The following is a 20,106-nucleotide window of genomic DNA, read 5'->3' as shown; positions in this document are numbered from 1 at the left end:
ACTGTGCTTAGGGTGGCCATGTGCCCCTAGCTTGCAGTGGGCAGCCCTCTCTTTGAAAGCATCCTGTTTGAAGGGTTGTCTGATCCATTCCATTCACCATTTCTAAATTTGCATCTGCACATATAAATTCACAGAGCAGTAGGTGTGCTAGTCTGGGGAGTAGGGAAACTTAGAAGAAGAAGAAGAAGAAGAAGAAGAAGAAGAAGAGTTTGGACTTGATATCCCGCTTCATCACTACCCGAAGGAGTCTCAAAGCGGCTAACATTCTCCTTTCCCTTCCTCCCCCACAACAAACACTCTGTGAGGTGAGTGGGCCCGAGAGACTTCAAAGAAGTGTGACTAGCCCAAGGTCACCCAGCAGCTGCATGTGGAGGAGCGGGGAAGCGAACCCAGTTCACCAGGTTACAAGTCCACCGCTCTTAACCACTACACCCAGATGTGGCCCTCCAGACTTCTATATCAGGCCCCTGGGACTCTAAGCCCCTCCCCAGGCCCACAGCCCTTTGGTCCAGATCTGTGTTAGTCCTTGACTGCTTTTGTCTGGGCGGGATGTTTCCTTGAAACATGTTAATGCCTCTTGCTGAGCAGGAGGTATGGTAGAGATGTTTGTGTACAGGAAAAAAGCGAAGAGACGCTCCTGTTGCTCCACCTACTTTTGCTTCTAGCCCCACCCACCTAGCCTCTGGTCCTGCTCACCACTGGTATGTCCCACGCAGGGGTGGAGCAAGGGGGTGGGGGGACGGTCCGCCCCGGGTACTGCCCTTGGGGGCATGACACTCGGGGCGGTGCCTCGCCCCTGCGATCAGCGGTGGTGGCGCGCGTGGGGCACGGCAACTTTTAAGGCTGCAGCGCGTGAACAGCAGCTCAGCGTCTGTGCTGCTGTTCGCGTGCTGCAGCCTTAAAACTTGCCATGCCGCCGCACAGAAGGGGTGCCGGCCGCTCGCGCCCACCATCTTGGGTGGACTTCGCATGTCCACACATGCGTAGTCATCTTGGGATGCTGCGCGCGCGCCATCACGTCAGGGCGCGCGCACGCTAGGGAGCAGCACCCCGCCCCCAGAGGGGTGCCCCCACGTTTGCCTCCCCAGGCGGCAAAGCAGCTCCCTATGCCCCTGGTCTCAAGGTTCCTCATGAGGAAATGTGACCTCTGGGCTAAAAAAATCCCAGATGAACAAGCGCCTGTGTGGCACCTTAGAGCCTAATCTATTTATGGCATACGCTGTCCAATGTTATTTGTGTGTACACACATAAATGCAAAATATCACGTGCATGCATATATCGGCCTGTAACTCAGGATAAAATTTCACGCATCTGATGAAGTAGATTTTTCTCTGTTGGCATTGCATAACTAGCCACCTTAATTGTGTAGAATCAATCAAAGAGGGGGAAAACCCTATATAAAACCAATACAATTCTGAGTGACAGCAACTTGTGTGTGTGTACACATACATACTATACTTTCATTCACACATCCAATTTTTTTTTCTTTAAAAAAACCGAGTTTGCTACTAACTCCTTTGCTTACCATGATGTGGTAATAATCCTGTTAGAAAAACAGCTCAAATGCAAATCCTCATTGTTCGCCGCTCGCGAGTCTAAGAATACCAAGCACACGCAAATCCCGAAGACAAGCCCGAAGGCCGCGATAATTTCACGATTAAAAGAGAAGTAATTAACCGACGCCGACCAATTATGGGGAACGGAAAGAAAACAAGCATAGCTACGGGCCAATGAAGCCAAAGGAAGGAAGGCCCTGGGTAGAAATGAACCAATAGGAACGTTGTATAGGGATATGTTTAAAAAGAATGTTCCAACTTTATAAAAAAGCACATGGGAGTAGTACTGGGGGGCTTATTCGTTTTCTAAGCGCACATTCCTCCAAACGGAACCTTTATAGGCGGGCTTTTGACAACAATTGTCCAGAGCCTACCTACGAATGCTTGACGTTTTCCACCCTCACTGCTCGGAGAACCTTGCAAACGGGAAGAATGAAATTCGCGTGTGAGATAACGAACACTTTTGTGTCGAGAAATGTTTTTCCGTTAGTGAAAAACACCACCTGTTGAATGTCTGTCTGCAACGTAGCTTAATAATAATAATAATAAGCGATGCGTGACAGGTGTCAAGGAAGCAGGAAACTGAGGCAGGGAAATATGATGCTACTTGGAATTAGGGTCAGTAAGAGCACAACCCGATCTATGACAGGACGGCAGGATGCCAAATCTTTGCAGCTCACGTCTGCTGCGCGACGAAGCCCTCATTGAGATTAATTTTATAGAATTAGCCATGCTGAAAAACTCTGCTCGAAAAATACTCCTGGCGGGGACGGGACTAAGGGGCCTAACAGGGTTCGCGATCCCTCTTCTATAAAGGAAAATCCCCTGATGGTGTTGGGGGCGACGACGACTGTGGCGGACACAAACCGGGGGCGATGGCGTCTGAGTAACCCTGGGACCCTCCCGGGTGCCGCCTTTGCATGTGCGACGCGATCCTACGCATGCTTGCTCAGAGAAGTCAGCTCCAGAGTCTAGCGGTGGGGCAGGAACTTAGGCAACTGCTTACAGCGAGTCAGACCATTGGTCCATACAACTGAACTCAGTATTGACTTAGCTGCGGTTCCTTCCAGGATCCGTCTCCGTTCTGCCTCGGATTGGAACCTGCGACCCGCTGCGTGTAAAGCCAATGCTCAACCGCTGAGCTACGGCCTCTTTCCCCCGCAGCTCGCGCCAAGGTAAGCGCAGAGGATAGCAGCCTCTGCCACGGGTGCGCGTACTGCATAAGAATGCTATTGCTCTCTAGGGTTCCCAGGCGCGCCGCCAGCTTTAAGCACCGGTGCGCGCGAGTCTTCCCCTCTCTCCCCTACTATGTATCGCTCCATCTAACATATGCTCTTTTTGCTCGCCCCTTCTTTTCCCTGCCTGCAGGGAGGAAGCGTCGGAGAGGAGCAGCTCGCTCGCGCGGGCGCGCCAAATAAAGGCCCGGGCGCCAAGGAGCTGGGACTTATCTCGCGCTCTCGGGCAGGTTACTTGTTGTGTGCGAAGAGGAGGAGGAGGAGCCGCCGCTCAATCAGGTCTGAGGCTGGCGCGGCTGCTCCTTCCGTGCGCTCAGTGCCTCGCTGACAGCCGGCGCTCGCGAGAAAAGGAGGGCGGGGACGCTGCTCTCACTAGCGCGCGCGCCTGGGAAAATGTTGCGCAGGTTCTAAAATGGAACGTTAGCGGCGGCGGCGTGCCTGAGCGCGCGAGGGGTGTGCGTGCGTCTCTATCTCTCTCCCCCCCCCAACACACACCGCCGCGCGTGTGAGTGTGGAGTAAGTAAGCGCGAGAGCTGCAGCAACAGCAGCAAAATCAGGAGCCCGCGCCACGCAGCACTGAATCCGCGAGCTGCCGCCTTCGCTTCCTCCTCCTCCTCGCCGTCTTCTCCCTGTATGGAGCTTTCCGCTATCGGGGAGCAGGTGTTTGCGGTGGAAAGCATCAGGAAGAAGCGCATAAGGAAGGTGGGTTCTGCTGGCCTCTCCCCACTCGTGCTCTCCCCCCCCCCACCCCACTCCGGCTGCAAACAGCGGTCAAATAGGAGGGAGGCACGCGGGCCCCGTTTTGATTTCTATTTCTAAGCCTCCTCTGGGTAACTGACTCCTAGGCAGGGGTCACAGCGGCTCCTCCTCGCCTATGAGAAGCCTCTAGGAGTGGTGGTGTGCTATAAGTAACAGCTCGGCATCGTATGCTTCCCACCCCCACGCCCCACATCTCATACGCATGCCACGGTGCGAGTAAGGGGGGCGTGGCGGCGGAGCGTCTCGTTATCCCGCCGCCAGGGGGCGGCAGTGAAGCCCATGTCACTCTCCCTCCCCTGAAGGCATGGGCATGGGTTGGCTGTCATGCTCCAGGCCAGGTTGTGTAGCAGTCGTGGTGATTGGCATGAATGGTTTCCACCGGTTGGGACCCCTTGCTGGAGGGCGAACACAGGGGGCATGACTTCGCCCAGTGTTGCTCTGCCTGTTTCTACTGGGAAGTAAATGCCATTGACTTCAACGAGGCTTACTCGCAGGTCAGCGGCAAGTGTGCGTTTAGATTGCACACCCTTAGGCTCACTTTGGAACCTTACTTGCCCCCATAGTAAAGTGGAGGTGTTGCAGTAGAAGGAGTTCTCCTGGAGGAAAAACATCCAACATGCCCGTTAGAGTTAGCGGGTGTCGCATTCACAAAGCCCCTACTCCTCAGTTTGAACCATTTCCTCCACTTCCCTCATTTCCACTCCTGTGGGAAGGAGAAACGGGTTGGGTCTCCTGGAAGCCCTTCCAGCTTTAAATACATGGTGGTTGGCACCAAAGGCATGACTGAAACTTGAGATGGGCGCTGGAACATCTGAGTGTTATTGCATGGACTTGGTGGTGTTCTTCTCAGAGCTTTGCCTTGTTGTTTAGGCCATTCATTTCAAGTGAGAGATTCACTGTATGCTTTATCTGCCTTTTTTTTGGGGGGGGGGTCTCTGTGCTATCAGTTTCTTAGGGGCCGCCAGCCCATCGTTTTGCAATGGAAAATATGACTACCACCCATCTCTCTGTAATGAAGGGCTTGCTCAACAACTTGGACATTGAGAGACTGTGGACATCTTGACATTTGGGTGACTTGGGGTGCAGTCCTAACATTACTTACTCTGGAGTAAGCCCCATTAAATTCAGAACGAGTTACTTCTGAGCAGACATGGTTAAGATTGCGTTGTTACTGTCCCTAGATGTATAATTTCACATCAGAGGGTTGGGAACCTTCCCTTGACTTTTGCAAGTTAAGGCAACCCATTCTGGAAATGGAAATAGCACCATACTTAAAATTTATGACAATCATAGGTGGTGGGTCTCCCCCCCCCCATTTTTTGTCCTCCTGGTCTTATGCATCTTCACAGTCCTTCCTAGAGGGGATGAGTTATGCACTTTGGAAACAACTGTCACAGGGACAGAAAGAACGGTATCACATCATACTAGCTCAGAGCTCTTATAATATCTCTGAATGCTGCTGATTGTTCGGTATTTATTCCCCCTGCCTTCCTTATCCATCCATGTATGGTAGGAACTGAAACCATAACTTTAGGGTTGGCTTGATGATCATGCAGCAGAGGAACAAAACCTTCTGTATTAAATTGACAGGTAGGCTGGCATTCTTTATTGTGGGTCAATGAGGATGTGTAAACAGGGTGGGGTGGGAAATGATACCTCCCCCAGCAGCTACCTGGATAGGTCTCCCTGAGACATTGAGAGCCATTCCTGTAGCCCAGCCACAGGCTCCATTTCCATTCATTTTTATGAGATTAGACCATCTAGAAGATGACATGTGATCCGTCATATTATAGAATGCTGTAAGTAGAGAGCTTACATGCCAAGAGAGAGGTGTTGTTTCGTAGGTGAGGGAATGAGAAGAGCAAGACAGACAGATACAGTATTGAGCAAGCAATGCAGCAGGATCCTACAGAATATCTTTAAAAAGGATATTTTTCTTTCCAGTTCTTAAGCCTTCCTTCTTAATTGTGTGTATATGCTTTGATTCGTCATTCTATTGGGTCTTTGTATATGCTTTGTAGCTGATCGTTCTGGAAGAAGACCCTCTTGAAAAAGGGCCATTGCTTAGGTCTGCATGGCAAACCTACCTAGGGATGTAGCTCAGTGAAGAGATGCTTAAATTTCCAATGTGAGGAAATGGACAAGTTGAAATTTGTGAAGGGATTTATTATGGTTCACATCCTGCCAACCCAATTTACTTTACTTTTTTCAGTTACTGATTTTGTTTTTTCTTTTGTCTCTCCTTTCCCTCCCATAGGGTAAAGTGGAATATCTTGTGAAATGGAAAGGATGGCCCCCCAAGTAAGTGCTGGGGTATATATTTATAAAGCTGCATTTGTGTTAATTATCTGTCCTCTGTGTTTTGTTTCTTGTTGACCCCACTTCCAAAAGGAACATCATTCTTTCTTTCCTTACTTCCCTTCCTGGCCCTGTTTAGCCAAGAGTTCTAATTTCTTAAACATTTCCTTCAAATACGTATCCTTGGAGTGGTGATGGAAACAGTTAGTTCATTAGTAGGTGGCTCCTTTTCCTCTGGAACCCTAAAGATACCTTGAACTTAAGTCTTCTAAAAAAAAAAAAGAAATCACAGGAGTAGTCCCAAGGAAATAGTTGCTCTTCAAGTCTTTATAGAGAGCACGGGATACAGATCTAAGGAATGAAGAAGTACGTTGTGTTTGCTCCAACTCCAGTAGAGTAACGGCAGAACAGTAAACAGGGGTCCACAAATGTTGGCTTAGCACCGAGCCATTATTTGTGGTCGGTAGCAATGTCCCCTTCTCTGCAGCATTCTCTAGTGCGTACAGAGGACTTGGGAGAGGGGCACAGTCACCTCTCATATGGGGGGGGGGGCAGTATGAAGAAGAGAAGGAGCACTGCTTTTTCACCTGATCAAAAACTGCAGTGAAAATAAGGCTCCTCATTATAGCTGCAAAATGCTGCAATATATCTTTACAGTGCTGCTGTTCAGAGGGCTGGGTGCATTTGCCCCTAATCCACCTGAGTGGGTTTGTGGATACCTGACAATAAACTTCCAGTGAGGTATTAATAAACATACGTTTGGCTGCATAATGCTCCCCTCACCCCTCCTTTTGGATGAGGCAGTACCTGCCACTCGTTATTTCTTTCAGAAGTGTTTCTACCGAGATGTCGCTTAAACAGCTGCAAGTTTGATGCCTGGTGTTTATTGCTAGTTAATGCCTCCCCAGAGGAAACTGCATTGCAATGGGGAGGCATCGTCTTTCTTCTACCCATGTGGGATTATAGTGCGGGCAGAGTAGTATCTTGCATATTTTAATGCAGGGGTATGTGGGAACTGGATATCTCCAAGATGTTGTTCGGACTCCAGCTCCCAACGTGGCCAGTGATGGTGGAAGTTGTAGTTCAGCAGCATCCAGAGGGGCACAGCCCCACCCCCCACCCCGTTTTAATGAAATGATTGAGAAGGGGCTAAGTGCCTGTTCATGTCAGATGCAATCCAGAAGTTGCAATTTAATAACTTGCAAGAATATAGCCGCTCTGCAAAAACAGAGCAGAGCGTATCCACCTAACTGCTCGCTCTGAGCTCTGTGTAGCCACAGCAAAAAAAGAAAAGAAAAAACCCTTTTTGGACCGGTAAGAGAGATGTGTCCTGACCATACGTTCTGTCTTCTATATTAACAATGTGTGCTGCTGCTGACAACATGGTGTTGTCAAGCTCATTAGCTAAACACTTCCCCCAAGATGGCTTCAAATTAGAGTTTGGCTGGATTTATCCGTTAGTCACATCATACTATTGCTGTTTCCTAATCCATGGTGATTTTCCACTGTTTTTCAGTGGCACTCTTTAAGTTCCACATAGCAGTCTTCCACTGCTCCATCTCCCTCCACCCTCAAGCTCCATAGTGAAACAAACCCTAAAATAAGGATATGATGATCTCATAGCTTTTCCTGGGACTGAAAAAATAAGGGCTTCTTAAATCCACCAATAAATGAACAAACCATTCTGAAGATTGACTGATGATTTCTTTTAAGAACATGAAGGTCATAGCTGTGCTTATAATACTGCTACAAATATTTTTTGTTCATTTTCTTGATTGCCACTGGATATATGTTGAAAACAATGAGCAATGTACAGCACCCCCCATCTATGCACCCGTTCATTCTAACACATTCCTGTTCATCTTTTCCTCAATTTTTGATACCTGCATAATATCTCTGTGTGTCTGCGTTGCATCTTACTCCATAACCCTTCCCGGTTTTGTGCCAGTTCTTCCACTGTGGCTTGAAAAAAGCAGGCAAATGGTTATGTTTCAAACTGTTTGGCCTCTCTCCTCCCCAGTCTTTTCCCTGCTCATGCTCTCTTCCTTTCCTCCTGATTTTCTGTATGCCTTTTCCAAACCATGTTTTAATAATAATAAAAAATGGCCTGCATGCCCCACCCATAGGAGCTCAGAGCCAGGGATTTGAAGGGTTATGGCTCTGAGTCAGCTGCAAGCTTGTTTACAACTTGGGTTTGAAGGGGGGGAGGAGGAAGGCAATCATGTGACTTGTATTTTCCAGAATGCGTGGTCTGCAGTTCTGCTGCAGTCTGGCCTCTCTCTCTCCCTGTGTGTGTGTGTGTGTGTGTGTCTACGTGTGCCGAGCTGCAATGTTTTTCTATACTGTATGCAGTGTTTTCTCACTGCAGTCAAGCAAGAAGCTAAACTGCAGAGGAATGGGCAACACCCATAGGACATTTTTTTAAAAAAGATCTAATTATAATACATTCCCTATCCGTTACTCTTCTTCTCTCCCCCACCCCCAAAACGCTTGCCAGCTCCGCTGCCTTCTGTAAGGAATCCTTAGCCTCTCTTTCCCTCGCAGCTTAAAACAAATGGCAAAATTCTGTGCAGCAAGGAGGTAGAAAGCAAGCACAACATTTGCTCAGCTTGCGTTTTTTATTCTTCTGGTTTGGTAACTTTTTGGTCGTACAGCAGGCTGGAAGAGCTCTTACTGGGAGGTAGAGGTTGGGCTAATGATGAGGACTGAATAAGAATTAATGAAAAACGAAGCTGGCGATGTAAGCTATTTATAACCTTGCCCTCCCCCTGAGAGCTGGATGTGAGAGACATCTTCAGAAGTAAATGTATTGACTTATTTAACATCACACCTCATTCCCTAAAGCCTCAGGGCAGGTAAAAAAAAAATTGCCTGCTGCAAGGCAAGCATGTGGGAGTCAGCTGCTGGGTTTTTTCCATTTCACATTGCAGGAGAAATCAAGGCTGAGCAATTTATTTATTTAAAAATATATATATTTATATCCTGCCTTTCAGCTTGGCAAGAAAAAGCTGTGGTAACTTGGAGAGATGGGAATTTGCCTAAGGGTGCCCAGAAAGTCAATTCCTGAGGATTAAAGCTGAGATCCTCTCAGGTCCTGATCCTACGCTGCCTCTGAGGTTCATCTTCTAATCCTTCCTCTTTGACAGGTCACCAGAATGGAAGGGTTTGTTTGTTTGTTTGTTTGCTGCTTCAGAAAGATAATCTCAATATTATTGTTTTAGAAAAGTAAATGTGGAGAAAACCTACATTATCTTCTGTTGCAGTCTTCCCACTGACCTGGTTTGTGCATCAGGGCACACCATAAACTGTGGCTTGTTCCAAATAGGCCTGCTGTGCTCTTCCCTGCTTGTCCTGGAGAGAAATGAGCCACAATCCATGGCTTAGCACCAGGTTTGAACAAGGGATCATGCTTTGTTTCTCCCCAGTACAAGCAGGGAGGAGCAGTTGTATGCAGTTGGCTCGTGAGAAATGATTTATGGCTTACTTTGACGTGTGGGTGCTGCAACTGTGTGTGTCTGTGGGGGGGGGGAATTCAGCTAAGTTCTACTCAAGTAGACCCACTGAAATGAATGGACATATCCATGTTAAGTCCATTAATTTCCATAGGTCTACTTTCAGAGTCAAACTTAATTGACTGCTACCCTGTCTGTGTATATTATATATATAGTTTTTCTTTAAAGCATAAACCCTGTTTGCAGAATGTTTTTCATACCAAAAGAAATATAAATAACTGCCATTTCATCATACATATCTGCATAGACTTTTTTCCTTTCCACTGTGCAGTCATAAAACTGCTACCGGCTTACAAGATAACATGGGGTGGCAAAGTTACTAAAGCCACCTCGAATTATTTTCTATAAGCAGCTATTAACACATTCCCCACCTCCTCCCTCTCTTATCTTTTTTTTTTTTTTACACATTTTGTGTAACATTTAGAAGAAATTATACCTGTGGCATAAACAGCAGCTCTTGTCAAAATAACTTTTACTACCAAAGATTTGTCACCTCCCTAATGTGTTAAAAACTTAATGTTCACCTTGACGCCATCAGCACCTGCAACATCCTCTCCTCTTGCAATCACACTGGCCTGGTTCTGCACATCGCAGTGAGCCATAAACATCTATTAGCATTGCTCTGTGTGTGTGTGTATCTCATAATTAATATATATCAGAATTAATTCTCTGATGGCATCCAGGCTAGATTACAGTAATGTACTGTACATGGAGCTGCTATGTTTGGAAGTACCCACTGACACAGAATACAGTTGATGATGGTGAGCCATGTGAAGTATACTGTAGAATCTGTAGCGTCTTCATAGAAACTGTAATGTCTTATAGTTTGAGCATAAATTCAACAGGCTAGCTTTGATTTTATATGCCTGTTGTCTTTGTCCATGGAGTTTTCTTGGCAGGGATACTGGAGTGGCTTGCCAGTTCCTTCTCCAGGTGGATCACATTTAGTCTAAACTCTCCGCTATGACCTGTCCATCTTGGGTGGCCCTGCATGGCATAGCTCATAGCTTCCCTGGGTTATTCAAGCCCCTTCGCCATGACAAGGCAGTGATCCCTGAAGGAGAATTAAGATTGCCAGAAGAAATATCAACAACCTCAGATATGCTGATGACACAACCTTGATGGCAGAAAGTGAGGAGGAATTAAGGAACCTTTTAATGAGGGTGAAAGAGGAGAGCGCAAAATGTGGTCTGAAGCTCAACATCAAAAAAACTAAGATCATGGCCACTGGTCCCATCACCTCCTGGCAAATAGAAGGGGAAGAAATGGAGGCAGTGAGAGATTTCACTTTCTTGGGCTCCATGATCACTGCAAATGGTGACGCCTGCTTCTTGGGAGGAAAGCAATGACAAACCTAGATAGCATCTTAAAAAGCAGAGACATCACCTTCCCGACAAAGGTCCGTATAGTTAAAGCTATGGTTTTCCCAGTAGTAATGTATGGAAGTGAGGGCTGGACCATAAAGAAGGCTGATCGTTGAAGAATTGATGCTTTTGAATTATGGTGCTGGAGGAGATTCTTGAGAGTCCCATGGACTGCAAGAAGATCAAACATATCCATCCTTAAAGAAATCAGCCCTGAGTGCTCACTGGAAGGGCAGATCCTGAAGTTGAAGCTCCAGTACTTTGGCCACCTCATGAGAAGAGAAGACTCCCTGGAAAAGACCCTGATGTTGGGAAAGATGGAGGGCACAAGGAGAAGGGGACAACAGAGGATAAGATGGTTGGACAGTGTTCTCGAAGCGACTGGCATGAGTTTGGCCAAATTGCGGGAGGCAGTGGAGGATAGGGGTGCCTGGCGTACTCTGGTCCATGGGGTCACGAAGAGTCGGACACGACTGAACGACTGAACAACAACAACAGCTTTGATTTTTTGATTTTTTAATTTGCCATAAAAGCAATATGGGTTAGGGTATCTTAAGAATGGCCTTCTCCCAAATATGTCTACCTGGGCATTTAAATCATCTTCAGAGGGCCATTCTATGTATGTATCCAACACAGGAAATGTGGTCACAGTGTTTGTTTTTTCTTTCATTCATTCTGTCTCTTTTCCCTGCCATCTTCCTGCCTGCCTGAAGCCTATGATGGATTTCCTGGTTGGAATTTGTTTCTCTTCCCTGCTGGGTGGCTTTGTATTGTATTTTGTGTTGGTTTTTAAGTTTTATGCCACCTTCTGGAACCATAGTTGATTGACAGGAAGGGTAAAAATACTTCTAAAGTACCATGTGTTCAGAGATCAGTTTCTGAATTCTTTAAAAAAGAAAAAGCTTTAATGAATCATACTTCACAGCTCTAAAGTCATTAACTACGCAGGCAAGAAACACTGTAGTAGTAATCTAGTAGCCTAGTAAGATCCTGCCATTGAAAGAATAAGCTGGTAAAATGCACAGGGTTCTGCATAGGAGACGTTTTGTGGGAATCCGGTTTTCTGTTGGCTGCAACAGGCAGATTTAAGACTGAGGAGACTATAGTTGAAGAACAGAGAGTTTATGATCCCCATTTTTCAAAGAAGGATGGTCACTTACTTGATCCATTCCATGTATGGAAGTAGAAGGGTATGGTATAAATTTTATTTTAAGAATTTATTGGCAGAACCCTTGGGTGGGAAACGCAAATACTTTATTATTCAGCTGTTGAGTGGATTGTAGTCTCCAGTTGATAAGGGGGTAAGTGCTAGAACCTTGACAGTGCTAGCGACACCCTACTTGACCAGAAACCATTTGATGGTTTTCTCTTGACATTTTTCCTCTTAGATACAGCACATGGGAGCCAGAGGATCACATTCTTGACCCTCGCCTGGTGATGGCTTATGAAGAGAAGTAAGAATATTTCCTTTTTATTTTGGGGAGAGGTTAAAACAAGAGGCCTTGCATCAAAGAGACCTACCATGGTCAGGTTGGCTCGAGAGTTTCTCTCTTCCCCTTTCAAGGCAAGGAGAGCTAATAATTAAGCTCTTTATTCTAAAGAGCAGGCACCCAGCTGAACTGAGGCTTCTGTGCTATGGCTCAATTACCTGAGAGCACCCCAGTGTGAAGAGTTCCCAGAATATGCTGCAGCCTCTTCACCTGCCCAACAATAAGACAAATGACAATATTCCTAGCTGCCTGGACTGCATGTTACAAGGAAAATAAATATGTGCCACCAACCCATGTTGGATAGATGTATGCCAGCAGCAGCCATGTGTCTTCCCATAATGTTTAGTTAGGGTCTAAAATATCAGTATCTTAACTAGCCCAATGGGAATTACCATTGGTTGCATTAGCACATAACACTAAGCTGAAAATCCTGACTTGCTCAAGCAGGGTATGCACAAGCTATGTGTGAATGTACTCAGTCCCTTTCCTTTCACTCCCACCCTTTGAACCAGCAACAAAACAAGGCAGGACATAGCAGTTAACCAGAGCTTCCTGTTGTGTGTGAACCACAAAACTACGCTTAATGGTTTCAAAGAAACCAGCAGCGTAAGCCGGCTTTAGGCTGTGGTATCCATCACGTAGGGTTTTGTGTCTGCTTGTGTGCTTGCATGCACCGAACTGTCGATCCCAGTTGTCGCTTGTATTAGCAGGTAGGTATCGACTCTGTTAAGCATTACTGAATTAGGTTGTGGGGGGAAAGAACAGCTCCAACTACCAACCCAAGCCAAATGAAAGTCCTCCCTTCTCCACTATGATTTGTATTTGCACAAGCAGCAGCTCTGTGATATGCCTTAAATAACCTGGATCAACAAATGGCCTTATTGGTGCTCTTGCTGTGTTAACAAATGGAATTGCTAGGTATCTTCTGTCTCCTCAGGGAAGAGAAAGATCGTGCCTCAGGTTACAGGAAGAGAGGCCCCAAACCAAAACGTCTTTTGCTGCAGGTAAGGACTCAAGTTTATTGAATTACACTGTCCGTTCTGAAGCCCCCCCAGCATTGCTGTACTGACTGAGCTATCCACTACATGCTTATATATATATTTTAAGTACTTCTACATTCATTTTGAAAATATATGCCCTGCTTGTCCCTCCACAAAGGAGTTGCTGAAAGCGGCTGACAGAAAAAGAAAAGAAGCAAACATAACAAGAAAAAACACAAGGTTCACCCCCAACCACCAAGGCCAAAACAATCAGTGCAATTAATGTCAAATCATGGTTCTGAACACAGCTCACCGGCTCCAAATCTTGAAGCTATGATTAAAACAAGACATTTTTCCTTAAAATGTAAGAATCACTGTGTACACATTTTAAGGTTAAGTTAACCTACAGATCTCTAGTTTGGCTTAATCTTTCCCATCAGAAAGATGCATTGCACACTATCGTGTGTTCAAAACAATGCTTAATGTGTTCCGCTCCTGTTGATCATTCTCCATTACAGTTTTTTTGCTTCTGTGTAAATAATTATTATTAGTGTGTGTGTACACACATATATAATAAGGTGAAGAGCATATTGAGCTAGTTCTTCGAGGATGTTATGGTTCTATGGCTACAGGTGTTCATAGAAATACAGGGGCATTTGCAGAATTGTGATTCCCCCCCCCTTTGTTTGCAGAGGCTGTATAGCATGGACCTGCGAAGCGCACACAAAGGGAAAGAGAAACTCTGCTTTTCTCTGTCCCGGCGGTTTGGGGGAGGAGGAAACAGCCTAGCCAAGGGAGGGCAGACTGAGCTGCCCGAGAAGAGTGGGGCAACTGTCTTGCCCTTCCCGCTCCGGAAGCAGAGCAAGAACCAGAAGTACCTGCGCCTTTCGAGGAAGAAGTTCACCCGCATGGCGAGCCTGGAGAATCGGAACCGCCGGCGGGAGTTCTTCCTGAAGGAGCCAGTGGCGTTGGAGGAGAGGCAGACCCCCAGCAACTGGGATGAGGCCACTCAACCTGCCAGCAAAGAGGGTAAGCGCTGGCAACACCCCCAGCTAGGTAGAGCCCATCTCATCTCACTTGCTTGGGCATCCAGGTTCCTCTCTTAACTGTTGCACACCTTGCATGCCATTTGGGGGGGGGGTAACCCTTTATTTGCCAGCTACCCCTGCAGGTTGACCTGAAGGGGGAAATCTCAGATCTAGGATTGTTCCCAGCTAAGTCCTACTCGGAGCAGACCTTTAGAAACCAATGGGCTTAAGTTAGTCAAGTCCATTGATTTCAGCTGCGTTTGGCTTAGATGGAGACAACCCTGAGTGTTTGGTTAGTAGACACTCTGAATCTGATCACCACTCGACACTTTTCAGTGGCGTTTGTTTCCATGCCATTTTTTCACTAGTCAGGCAGACCAGCAGGGTCTGTGCAGGCAGCGCTGCCTCTCTCCTGCCAAAGCCGCAATCGTAGATTGAAATTCCCACAATAGGAAGCGTTTAATGTCATACTTCCGGTTTGGTGTTCTGCAAGGCTTCTTAATGACAGCTGGCGTTTCTTGTCTTGGTTCTTACTGTGGGTGACCATCGCAGAAGAAGAAGAAGAAGCCATGTTGGTAGAGACGTTTCTCCCCACCTCCCTGTGGTCTCTTGGGTGTATATCTATGCTACATATTTAAAGTGGTTTAAGAGTTATTTACTGAAAACCTTGGGAATTGTAGCTCAGGGGAGGGCTAGTGGGTATTGCAAAGGATATCTAACAGAGATCAATCTGTACTGGGGGTAGCTATTTTTTGTGGTGGACTTGTAGCAAACCCTTCAAGAACCATGTGCTGAAGTCACCTCAGGCCCAAAAAATTACAGTGGTACCTTGGTTCTCAAACTTAATCTGTTCCGGGAGTCCGTTCGACTCCGGAAACCGTTCGAAAACCAAGGTGCGGCTTCCAATTGGCTGCAGGAGCTTCCTGCTGTCAAGCAGAAGCTGTGTTGGATGTTCAGCTTCCAAAAAATGTTCGCAAACTGGAACACTTCCAGGTTTGCAGCTTTTGGGAGCCAAAACATACGAGTACCAAGGCGTTCGAGAACCAAGGTACGACTGTATTTGGAAGGAGCCACGTCTGGTCTTTGGGTTGGTGGTCCTTCCCCGGTTTACACACCCTCAGCTGAACCATATCATTTGGGCTTCACGAAGGAAAGCCTAGATTGCTATAAAATGCATATAAACCTCCTAGTGTATATAGGAAGTCTCTTTTTAAGTAGAGGAACACTTTCTGTGTTGGAGAGCTTTTATAGTGATCTTCACACACATGCATTGCTTGGAGGCATAGCTGTCAACCTTTCCCTTTTTTTGTGGGGAATTCCCTTATTATAGCATTGGGAAACAGCAGGGAGGGTTGACAGCTATGCTTGGAGGGCTAAGTGGTACTGTTGAAACCCAAAACAAAATAATAATAAAAAATTCCTTCCAGTAGCACCTTAGAGACCAATTAAGTTTGTTCTTGGTATGAGCTTTCGTGTGCATGCACGAAAGAAGTGTGCATGCACACGAAAGCTCATACCAAGAACAAACTTAATTGGTCTCTAAGGTGCTACTGGAAGGAATATTTTTATTTTTTATTTTGTTTTGACTATGGCAGACCAACACGGCTACCTACCTCTAACTGTTGAAACCCAGTGTGCCATCCTCACCAGGAGGTTTGTATGGGCTCCATCCTTGGGGGGGGGGGGGGGAATGTTCCTGTGGAAAACTGGATCATGTGCCAAGAAAGCTGCATTCTACAACTTGCATATATGCAAATGAAGCAAACTTGCTTCACTAAAAATAACTTATTTTACATCTGCTAGTCAGGGAGCTTTGCCCATCCAAGAAGGACTTTAAAGTCAAGTGCATGTAAATTGTGGCTTCTAAAGTTTCAACAGGCATTGTCTGTAGATGGTAAAGCCTACCTTCGCAACTTTTAGGCCTAGAAAACTTATTTTTAAAAAAAAAATGTAGGGACCTTGGGATACTAATTTATTATGTGTGAGTTTGGTGTGGAAGTTTGTTCCTACATGTTTAGTTCTAGATAGTCTCTCATATTTTTGCTATTTTATTTGGCATCTGTTATTATAGTTTGTTATGTTTCATTATAAATAAATATGGAGGGAGGGAGTACTTGGGGTGTGAGGCAGGGCTAGTGAAGGGGTGTGGCCTGGGGGTAGTTTCAAGGGCTGCATTTGGCCCCCTCTGCCTGCGGTTCCCCACAGTGACAGGCGGGGAAAGCAGAAGATAATCGCTGGAGGTAGAAATGCTGCCAAGCTCATGGTTGCAGTTCAGAAAATACCCTTCTGTAATTGTTACTTGACCTCTGATTTTAAATTTTTATATGGTTTTCTGTAGGGTTTTGTGTATGATGGTTTCAAACCGCTCTGATTTTTTTAAAAAAAATAATGAATAGTGGTATATGAATATCCTAATAAATAAAACAGGCATATGACAGTAGTGTCCATCTGTGTTGATTTTTGCACTTTTTGCACAGTTGGTTTGGAAAGAGCAAAGTGGGGTTTAGATTATATGCAGCTGCAAGCCCAAGATGTTGACTAGTTCTTCTCAAGTCCCAATAACACAATATGGCTGCTTGCATTTTGTTGGGTACTTTGGAGCCTTCCATTGTAGCTTTCATTGTGAAGCCCCTTGAGGTGTAGCTGACAAATTCTACTAGAGAAATGTAAACCTTATTTTTTTTATTCTCCCTTCAACGTGAGCACACATGTGGAATCCCGGGTAGTGTCGGGGAGAAATGGAGCCTTTCTCAGGTGAGAGTAGACACACCTCAGATATCCGAGAGAGAAACCAGGAATACCCAGTTAAAGGGCCCACTTTCCATTCCCAGGTGGGACAGGAGGGTGCAGAACAGGTAAATAAGAGAAGTTGGAGGCCTCCCTCCCCTCTCCATGTATCTCTTTTGGCATGGGGGTGGGATTATTGCTGCTGCTTTTTTATGTACAAGGTCCAAAATGAGAAGTCTAGGAAGTGGGCCCCTCATTGTCAGCTGTTGCTGAGGCCATATGGGTAAATAAATGTGTTTTGAAACTCCTGTGAAGGAGAGGAAATGTAAATTCCCACTTGACACTAAAAGGAAACTCATTTTGAGGGGTTTGGAAAGCACAGCATCTCCTTTTAACTGCTCTGTGGCGAAATCTTTTTCATATAACAAGCATCTGGAAAATATCTCCTTGGTTTGTTGCACAGTGTAAACCCAATGCCAAACTATATCCCTTCTAAGTGAGAGGATTTGCTTAGTGCAGAGGTTTTTTCAACCTTTTTGGGTCCACAATTCCCTTGACCAACTACCTCCTTTCTGCAGCACCCCTGTGGGGCTCAGCAGCCCAGTTATGTCACCCCTTGCCTGCAGAGCTGCCAAGCTCCCACCCTTTCTCGAACACCCTCCCTTGTGGAGTGTTCCCTCAGCCTCCTCTCCTTGGGAGTCCTGCAGGCAGCTGCCCCTGGTCTCTTGTGCTGCCATAGAGGTGCCTCCTTGCCCTACCCCACAGGAGCCTGGGAAGCACCCCCTGGCCAGCCCCAGAGGCACCATTCACCTGGGGAGCTTGTAGCCAGAGCTGCTGCCACAAACATCTGTGTAAGCTTTTGGGAGGCAGAGACATGAGGGTATCAGAGGAAGGGAGGGAAGGGACAGAGGCCATTGTTGCCCGCAGCACCCCTGACCATCATTCAAGGCACCCCAGGGTGCCATGGCAGACTGGTTGAAAACCACTGGCTTAGTGAATAAGCAGGTGTGGGCAGGTCTCAATCCTATAGCCTGTAAAGTGGGTTTGAGGTGGTTTGCATAGGCCACATATTTATTGGTCTGTGACTGTGACTGTGTGTTTGCTCCGCCCCCCGCCCTTTGTGTCAGTTCGTAGTTGGCCAGCCTGTTCCATGAGAACAAGATTGTTGATTCCTGTTGGTTTCCCGTTTTCCCCTCCCTCTCACGTGCTGTTCTCTTTCCTCCTTCCTCTTCCACAGTGAGCTCCGAGGCAGCAGAAGGCAATCTTTCCTGGAGCCCCGCCCTGCCGCCAAATGAAGTGACAGTGACAGACATCACAGCAAACTCCATTACCGTGACTTTCAGAGAAGCACAAATGGCAGAGGGCTTCTTCCGAGACAGGAGCATCCCGTTCTGAATCTGCATTTTTCTATTATTATTATTATTTCATCGTTTTTCTTTTCTTCATGCTCGGGAGATTTCTGTTTCTTTTTCGTTTTGTTTTTCATTTGTGTGTGTGTGTGTGTGTGTGTGTTTTCCAACCCCCCTGCCGCGCTCCCAATCAAATTTTTCTAGGGTGGGTGGATTTAATTATATTATTTAACAAGCAAAATCCGGAAATTTTCCTTCACAAATGTTTACAGAGGATTTTGGTTTTCTTTTGACTGTTGATCTCACTGGCTCTCTCTCTTTTTCCCTTGCTCCCCTTTCAAATAAGCAAAAAAAGAAAAAAGAAAAAAAAAGGAGGCAATGTGGGGGTGCCTGTACATTTTTTTTTCTCCTCATTTGTTATAAAGACACAGAGAGAGTATATAGATATTATGTGTTGTTGCTTTGTCCATTTGGGAAGTGGAAGCTCTTTTCACTGGCAAAGACATTTATTCACAGTGCATTCTGGAAAAATGTCCATTCCCTATATCAATTATACCATATCTGCAATCGAAGGAAGGACCGGGTGAATGTTCAGAAAAGAGGAAGATGCTAAATACAAATTTCCCCGTATTCTTCCATGTTTCAGAGTCGATTTTACTTCACCACTTCCCAGTGGTGTCTGTGAAAAGCAGTGGTCCCCCTCCTTTGGGTGGCTGAGTTCCCATGTTTGATGCTTCCGCCCTTATCTGTACTGTACGAGATGTGGCCTCCTCAGTGCTTCCACACATGCTATACATTTGGGAGACTCCCTGTACTCCAGCTTGTTTTGTTGTGTCACTCCAGGGAACGTCTGCATTGACTTCTCTCTGTGCACAGCCAAATTACATTTGGTTTATGTAGGGAGTAAAGTGAATCCTACCAGGTCTGACTATCACTGCACACCCATTGACAGCATGCTCTTGAACAGCCTCCCCCAACATGGTGCCCTCCAAATGTTTTCAGCTGCAACTGTTGTTCGCCTCGTGCAGCTTGACCAGTGGTCAGGTATCATGGGAGTCATTGTCTGAAACACCTGGAGAGGACAAGGTATGGGGAGGCTTCTCTACAATGTGCAGCATCCAATGGTTCTCTGGCAGATGTGCAGGGATTCTTAGCAAATAATTGGACCTAGAAAGTTTGAATCCTCCCAGAGTATGATTGTGTCCTGTGTGGAGGATCTACAGGACTGATGATGGGTCATGGCAAGGAGGGGTTGGATGTGCATCAGCATGCATGCAGTGTCAGTGAAACCTCTGAACCCCAGTTGGAACAAACATAACCACATGAGAAGCAGATATTCCACTGGGAGGCTGATGGAATAATTATGTGTAAGTACTAAGCCACTACGGCTATCCGGCAATGAACTGTAGCTTTACATGCCCGTCTTCTGTTGTTCTTGGATGGATACAGATGGAGTTGCCAAGTAATTGCAATTCTGCTTATATAAATAGCTGGAAGACTTTTTGTTAATTTTAAACAACTGCTTCAGCCTGCCCCACTTGGACATTTCTTCTCGTTATCAATTGTGGTGGTGGTGAAGGCATTCCCAACTTCCAGGAGGTAGTTGGGAATCTCTCTGGTTTTGTGTTTAAATATTTGCCAGGCTCAGGATACTAGAGGAACGCTGCATAAAATTCTGTCCATGTTCAAGCTTTGCTGTGGACTTCCATTATCTGCCCATTTTCATGAAACTGGCTTCATATATCTATTGAGGCATGGGTCTTTGGGTGGGTAGAAGTGGAGGTGATGATAGAGTCAGAACTTCCTTG

At 46.2% G+C, this 20,106-nt stretch overlaps 1 protein-coding gene across 1 annotated transcript; it reads left to right on the top strand.

Annotated features, from left to right (window-relative positions):
- Positions 1 to 3,275: 3,275 nt before the first annotated feature.
- CBX7 (chromobox 7) lies at positions 3,276 to 18,434 on the top strand. Its single transcript, XM_033162265.1, has 6 exons — positions 3,276 to 3,493; positions 5,808 to 5,851; positions 12,113 to 12,178; positions 13,152 to 13,218; positions 13,887 to 14,223; positions 18,187 to 18,434. Exons 1-6 carry the CDS (start codon positions 3,425 to 3,427, stop codon positions 18,342 to 18,344), a joined length of 741 nt encoding a protein of 246 aa, XP_033018156.1. The 5' UTR covers positions 3,276 to 3,424; the 3' UTR covers positions 18,345 to 18,434.
- Positions 18,435 to 20,106: the final 1,672 nt, after the last annotated feature.

The sequence above is a fragment of the Lacerta agilis genome, chromosome 10, assembly GCF_009819535.1.
Source record: "Lacerta agilis isolate rLacAgi1 chromosome 10, rLacAgi1.pri, whole genome shotgun sequence".
Lineage (NCBI taxonomy): Eukaryota > Metazoa > Chordata > Lepidosauria > Squamata > Lacertidae > Lacerta > Lacerta agilis.
Note: the sequence above shows the minus strand (reverse complement) of the source record. Positions and strands in the feature narration are given on the sequence as shown.